The 7,672-nt window shown below is 37.3% G+C and overlaps 1 protein-coding gene across 2 annotated transcripts in view; it reads right to left on the bottom strand.

Annotated features, from left to right (window-relative positions):
• Positions 1-996: 996 nt before the first annotated feature.
• RNF7 (ring finger protein 7) overlaps positions 997-7,672 on the bottom strand; it is a 7,504-nt gene continuing 828 nt past the window's right edge. The window contains exons 2-3 of one of the 2 annotated variants that reach the window (XM_010858174.1): positions 4,580-4,627; positions 997-1,902 (exon numbers count right to left, since the gene is read on the bottom strand). In XM_010858174.1, coding sequence (XP_010856476.1) covers positions 1,784-1,902; positions 4,580-4,627 — 167 coding nt within the window. In that variant the 3' untranslated portion in view covers positions 997-1,783. The remainder of the gene's footprint in view (positions 1,903-4,579; positions 4,628-7,672) is intronic. The other variant, XM_010858175.1, reaches the window with a different exon arrangement.

Here is a 7,672-nt window from a genome sequence, read left to right on the forward strand (position 1 = left end):
ATTGTTTAACCAAATGGAAAGAAAAACCTGTTCACTGCTTAACTTCTGCACTGGAACTCATGTCACAGTGTGCCCTTTCTGATGAAACAACGTATATTCAACCTTCAGACGGCTATGCAGATGAGCTGGTATCACCCCAGATGGGTAGGATCAGGGCTGCATTGTCCCAGTCCCTCCTCCTCTTCTACCCTCAGATGCTGATGTGGAACAGAAACAGAGCTTTGTTAGGAGGTGGCCTGAGGTTTTGCTGTGTGGAAAATCAACTTATTACCACCATTCTCCAGATTTCATTTACATACTGTCATACAGACTGAAATAACTCAACATTCTTACTAAACATTCTTACTATTTCTCTCTTCATTGCAGAGCCAAATATTTGGTTCACATTTTATAGACACCACCTTTTAAGAAGGTAAAAGAGAAGCTAAAATAGCTTATTGCACAATAAGAAACACATTCAATTGGTCCAAACATCAACAAAGTACAAACATAGTTGTATATTGTAATTAATTCTTTCAGTAGCTAATTGTGAAAAAAATAATAAAGCAAAATTTACAAGAAATCTAATACATAGTAAGTAAGTTGAAAGCATACAGAATTCTAATTTTTAATTATTATACTTTTAATATTCTTTTATGTATCCACATTCCTTAGACTCAAAAAGATTCAGACTGGCAAACTCCACAACTGCACAAGTGAATGATTAAGATTTCAAGATTTTAGTTGGCTAAATGCATAGCAATAGCCTATGTTATGAAAAAGTTCAAAATGAACTTGTGGCTTCTAAATTATCCTAAGATATTTCCATTGAATGTGAATTGATAAAATTTAAGTATTTTCTTACATTTATGTTTGTAGGTAATAAAGTTATTAATAATTTTATTATTACCAAAGAAAGAACAAATGAATATTTTTTCAAATTAACCAAAAGCATTCACTTGCCAAATTAGTTTAAGTTGAAAGTTGAGCATAAACTTGCAATAATGACAATTCAAATGAGGTAAACAGAATAAACCATTTATTAAAACATCATGTGGTAAAATTAACTTTTTGACCCAATGTGACAATGGTAAACATTTCCCCCTAAAACACACTTAAATTATAACACAATACAACCAGAAGCTGAAAAGACTTCTGTCCTTTACCACTCACTAGGTGAGTGCAGATCTAGGTTTTCTTGATGAGTCAAGAGAGAGAGGATTATAAAGACACTCGAAATCCCATATACCCAAAGGTTAAATTTTATTTACCCTGTTCCCTGGTCCAAACTTAAAATTATATCAAATAAAAATTTCATTAATTATCCTCCCCCCTGCCAAAAATAAATATTAGGAACACATTAAGGATAAGAACTGGGTTTTAAACTGTACTTTATTTGTTACTATAACATTGTCTTTTAAAAAAATTGATCAACCATAAGCATGCAAAAAATTCTCTTCTGAACGGAACCGCTTCAATAACTCCTTGGATATCGGTAAGTAAATTATGAAGGTTGTTCAATTTATAGTCCTCTCCTTTATAGCACTTCTAAGCAGTGTGTGAGACACATACCACAGAGGTAGGAAAGACCATCCTTAATAAATTATCTTAATTGTAGAGAATTTCTGAAAATAAAACTGAAAAAGGCCAAACCATGCCTTTGATGAGTCCCAGAAGACCACAGATCCATCTCCTATTCGAAGACTTAGACCCCTGGAGAGTTCTAGCCTCTGTAGGGCACCTGATAACAAGATCCACCAGGGCTCCAAACAACTGACTGCTTGAAGAACACCTTCGGCTGCTCTCACTTCCCGATTCTCTGGACCACCCAGTCCTGCTGGCAGAGAGGGCAGCGATTGTTCTGTTTCACCCACAAGGACATGCAGCAGTTGTGGAAGGAATGATTACATTCTCCCCAGACCACTTGGAAAAAAAAAAAAAAGAATATTTGACATTACATATTTCAATTTAACTTACTGAACTCAAAATTCTATTTTGTTATGTAATAATTATGGTTCATAATCTTAAAGATGGTTAACTGGCCAAAATAAATTTTTTTTAGTCATAAAGAAAAAGAACCTTACATATAGAAATTACACTTTAAAAAATGAGGTAAGGGAACTTCCCTGGTGGTCCAGTGGCTAAGACTCTGCGCTCCCAATGTAGGGGGCCCGGGGTTCAATCCCTGTTCAGGGAACTAGATTCTGCATGCCACAACGGTGCAGTCAAATGAAAAAAACAATGAGGTAAGGCACCATGCTCGGAAACCTGACATCACTGTTGGAATCTGAGGATGCTGTGGTGGCTTCCCACTCCTACATAGCTCCACATGCTGTCAGTCTTTCTCACGTTGGGAGATTAAAAGACCTGTGTACGTGTACTAAGTCAGTTCACTTGTATTTGACTCCTTGCAACCCTATGGACTGTAGCCTGCCAAGCTCCTCTGTCCATGGGATTCTCCAGGCAAGAATAGTGGAGTGGATTTCCAGGCCCTTATCCAAGGGATCTTTCAGACTCAGGGATGGAACCCACATCTCTTGTGCCTCCTGCACTGGCAGGCAGGTTCTTTACTAGCACCACCAGGGAAGCCCTAAAAGATGAGTCTTCCTTAGATCCCAAACCACTCCACTCATGCACTGACCTTGGAGACCTTTTGGGCCTTTAAGTTAGTTTATTGAAAAATGTCCTCCTGATTTTTAAATTTTCTTTCTTTATTTTTGGTTGTGCTAGGTCTTTGTTGCTGCTTGGGCTTTTTCTCTAATTGTGTCGAGCAAAGGCTACTCTCTAGTTGCGATGCGTGGGCTTCTCATTGCCATGGTTTCTCTTGTTACAGAGCACGGGCTCTAGGTGTTCGGGCTTCCGTATCTGCAGTTCCCGGGCTCCAGAGCACAGGCTCAGTAGTTGTGGCACATGGGCTTAGTTGCTCCACGGCACGTGGGATCCTGCCGGACCAGGGATCAAACATTGTCTTCTGCACTGGCAGGGGGATTTCTTACCACTGAGCCACCAGGGAAGACCCTCCTGAGTTTTATCTACTAAGATATAATGAGTTTTAAATGTTTTCAGCTCATAGCAGGCTATTATAAATAGGTGGCATGCTTCTAAAAAACATTATTAGTGGTACCTCTGAACTGTTTCTTTCCTTGGACTGCAAGGAGATCCAACCAGTCCATTCTAAAGGAGATCAGCCCTGGGATTTCTTTGGAAGGAATGATGCTAAAGCTGAAACTCCAGTCCTTTGGCCACCTCATGCGAAGAGTTGACTCATTGGAAAAGACTCTGATGCTGGGAGGGATTGGGGGCAGGAGGAGAAGGGGACAACAGAGGATGAGATGGCTGGATGCCATCACTGACTCGATGGACGTGAGTCTGAGTGAACTCTGGGAGTTGGTAATGGACAGGGAGGCCTGGTGTGCTGCAATTCATGGGGTCGCAAAGAGTCGGACACGACTGAGCGACTGATCTGATCTGAACTGTTTTCTGGAACTGGTGGTGATCTGTGTTAAGTCATTCATAGGCAGTGCAGTTCCTCATGTGACAAACAGAATGGAATTTTCAAAGTGGTTGGCTTTGAAAGACAGGGCTGTTTCAAGAAAAGAAGGGCCTCTCTATGATCAAAGAAAGCTGGCCTACCCCTCACAATCCTCAATTAAATTAATATTTTTAAAACAGCATCAAAGAAAAAATTTAAATCAAGGGAAATCACCCATAATATGGAATACAACCTCAAACATGGGCTTCATTTGTCCCTTGCTTGACCAACTTAGCTATATAACAGAACAATGAAAAAGAAAAAAAAAAACCTTTTAATGAAAATTGGTTGTGGGGGTTGGAAGCTAGGGGGACTCATTTTAAGTCTTTCAGAAGAAAGAAACAGGATTTGATTAAAACTACATGAATCATTCAGAAGCTGTATGTAAACCATATAAACAAAAGTACAAAGTTAATCTTTCATTCCAGGAAAATCTTTATATACTTTTATATAGCAATCTTAGAAGTGATGACCTCAAGAGCTAGAGCATAAAAATCTGAGTTGCTTACAATATTTAACCTAAGACAACTTTTTTTTTTCCCTAAGACAACTATTGTAGTACCACATGTAAGTAAAATTTAACAGATTTCTATCTATAAACTACATCCAAAGGAATCTGGAGATTTAGAACTGTTTTCACCTTAGTAGAAAAGTTAAATACTGGATCATAAAAGAGTACTGAAAACTGAAATGCTTTGTTAGAATAAAATCCTGACTGACCAAAACTAACCTGTAACATACTCAAAATTTAAAGGATGTTTTGGCAAATTCCTTATTTTATATTTTTCTTAATAGAAGAAAATATATTTCTTTTTTGATTATTAAAACATTTACCATGCCCATGTCTACAATATATAATCAATTCTTCTGAATTACAAGCAATTAAAGGACTTACAGATAATCCTATTAAAACCCTTTGAGAACCAACACATTTTATATTAATAATGAATCGCTGCTTTACAGTTTATTTTTGTGTATTGATAAAGCCAATCTTAATTGCAAATTCAAACATCCCCACTGAGAGAAAACCTTCAGTTGAAAAAGCAGGAGAACAAAATTACAACATACCAACACAATCCTCTTGTTTGTTTTCAGCTTGACATCTAAGACAGGCATCTGAAAGCAAACAAACAGCAATTCTCATTCTGATGCTCAGAATGCAATTTTTAAAACCCCACATACTTTAAAGTCAAATAAAAGGCCCAAAGGGTTAGAGATGTAGATTAAAAGACTCATACTATTAATTTCTCATCTGAACATAACTGCTTAAAGATGAGTCAAGTACAAGGCACTCTACTAATTTACTTATGACCAGGAGCAATTTCACAAGGGTTACTGACCCTCTATTTTTACAAGCGCTGATGAAAAGATGTCCTGACAGTGGATGTAACCTCTAGAGAAAAATATGCTATATTCCGCTATATTACTCACTGGACACATGCACACGTATCAATTTTATGCATAGTTTATTTTCAAGACATCCTTTAAAATAAGCCACACATATATATTGGTATTTGCTTACATATATATAGAAACTCTAGAAGGATATTCAAGAAACTAATAATAAAGTTCACCTGGGAGGAGATGGACTGGGAAGGGGTTTTTCACTGCATACTTTCTCAAGTTTTTAAGTTGTGACTGTACAACCTACATAAAAATCAAATTAAAAAAACCCCTAAATATTAGGTTTCTCTCTTATTTTTTCTTTTTTAAGGAAATGCTCCCTTTACAAATAATCTGAGCCTAATGCATTTACCCAACAACGGTAAAATATTTTAATAAATTACCCGGGAGTAAATATGAGGAATGGGAACCAAAAGGATATACTAGACATTTTCAAAATTCAGGCTGTACTACCATTTGCTTGATGAAGAAGGTAATATAGAATATTTTAGGAACCAAAGAAATGGACTCATTCACTAGCTGACAGCAGTCAAAGTTGGGTGAAAGGAAGTTCAAACTAACAGAAAAAAAATAGATTTTAATATAAATTAGAGAAAAATTCTATAAAAATAGAAACAGGATAGAGTTGAAGCCTGCTTCTTTTCTTCCACTGGATATAGCTCAGGCATTTGTTTGGTCCTCTCTGCATGCTCTTACCCTTAAAAAAACACACCACCCTGGCCTCTTCAGTGTGGATTAAAAACAACCACTGCCTCCTGAGGCTTTCTTCAATTTCACAGTTACTGAGTACCTACCCTGTGCAAAGAGTAATGCCCGGGGGGCCACCAAAATGACCAAGTCTGGGTCCCTGGTCTCACCAGTAAATGGGAAAGCAGATAGGTAAACAATTAAATATCGCAAGGATCATGATATAAGGGGGAAGACATGCCTCTGGTTCTGTGCAGTCACAGAATTAGAGTTCATGATCCCAACTGTCTCTTTTACAAGTTAGGAAAACAAGGCTCCAGAAGGTTATGTCAAACGTCCAAGTTAACGGATAGCTGTGGAAGGTTACTCTGGCTCTTTATCCCTTCACAGTGCAAGCAAACCTAGTCCCCTCTTCCTCACTGGTGCTTGCTAGCTGCTCCTTTCACAATAAAGTCGGCAGAGTGGAAACCAAGGAAGAGTGTGTTAACTATATTAGAATGGGCTGACTGGCAACTCTTAGATCAAGAAGTTATAACAAATCATTTAGGTGTATGAGATGAATTCAAATATCAAGGACACGGGATTAAGTGGGTTTTTTATAGAATCTAGAAGTCTCTGAATTATGCCTACAGCTTTGATTTAGATTCACTATCAACAACTGACCTGAACAGATAAAAATTCCTAAAGTTTCAGATGAAAGAAAACATTTTTTTTTGATGATGTTCTTAATATCTAAAACAGCGCATTTCTAAGGAGTACAGTAACACCTTTTAGAATGATGCCAGAAAACAAACTTCCTTCTGCTGTCACCTGACCACTAAATGGATTTTAACACTTCATAAACAAAATAGAGAGGTCTAGCCCAGAATACTTTCCTGAACCCAAAGTACAGCTGTTGTAAATCTGAAACATTAATCCACAGTAGCCAAATACTTGTTATAATTAGAAAGTTAATGTGAGAAGTGAGTCATTTATAGCCCATACTTTGACTTACCTTAAATATCCCAGTAAAGTTTATTTCTTGCAAACTTTCAACCATTATATTTTGCATTTCTACCTAATTTAAAAGTTTTCTTTGGGGAGAAAAATAAAATGCTCTTTTAGGAAAATTATTTTAAACTAAAAAAGAAAAAAATCCCACAAACTGGAAGTTATGATTCTAGCTTTCAAGAAAGGGTTAGGGCAAGGGGGCTGTATTGCAGGCCCATAAACTAAGTACCTAAAAACCCGATACACAAAATAAGTGGATCACATCTGAAATCTAGTTCTTTTAAAAAGTAAACAAAAATTTGAATCCCATAGTTGCAAATTCTCTTTATAACAAATTCCTACGAATACATAACATAAGCGCATACCACAGAGAGAGTAAATTGTGAAATCTCTTATTTCTGCTAGGTCTGAATTTTTAATGCTCAAGAAGGGAAAGCAACTTTTAAGTTATTTTCTCCAACTGTCTCATTTTTCAGTGCAAGACACAAAGTTTTCAAACTACAGAAGCCTCAGTTTTCTCCAACTACCTTCAAGAAATGACATTTAAGACGCTCTTAAATGCTGTAGTTTTAAATGCCCTGTTTAAAAATACAACGTGCATTTAAACAGCAATTCTGTTTTAAGGTCGTCTAAGATCTTAAAACAGAGACCATATAAAACACAACGAGATGAAGCTGTTCTGAAATGCTTCATTTGGTCCAATATTTTTATTAAAAATATCATAGAAAGAAGTAACAAGTCTGCAAAAGAGGGCTTTCCATAAAGGCCGGACTTGAGGACACTACCCTTCTCCAGGAAATGGCATGCTAGGATGGGGAGTGGCCAGTAAAGAGATGAAGCTTCATGTCTCTGAATAAAAGGGTTTACATTCTTCTAGTTCAAGCGAACCGAGCGCTATCTGACCAATCTTCAATCATCCAGGTTTAAAAGCCAGCAGAACAGTAGCCAATCCAGAAAGGGGACGGCTAGGAACTCTCTTCTTCCCTGAGCCTCTCCAGAGCACGACTAGTGGTCATTTTGGGGGAAGATGACTCCAGAGCATCACTTTGATGTGTGACCAGAACCATCAGACTGACCCGC

The sequence above is a fragment of the Bison bison genome, unplaced genomic scaffold (assembly GCF_000754665.1).
Source record: "Bison bison bison isolate TAMUID 2011002044 unplaced genomic scaffold, Bison_UMD1.0 scf7180017864384, whole genome shotgun sequence".
NCBI classification, from domain to species: Eukaryota; Metazoa; Chordata; class Mammalia; order Artiodactyla; family Bovidae; genus Bison; species Bison bison.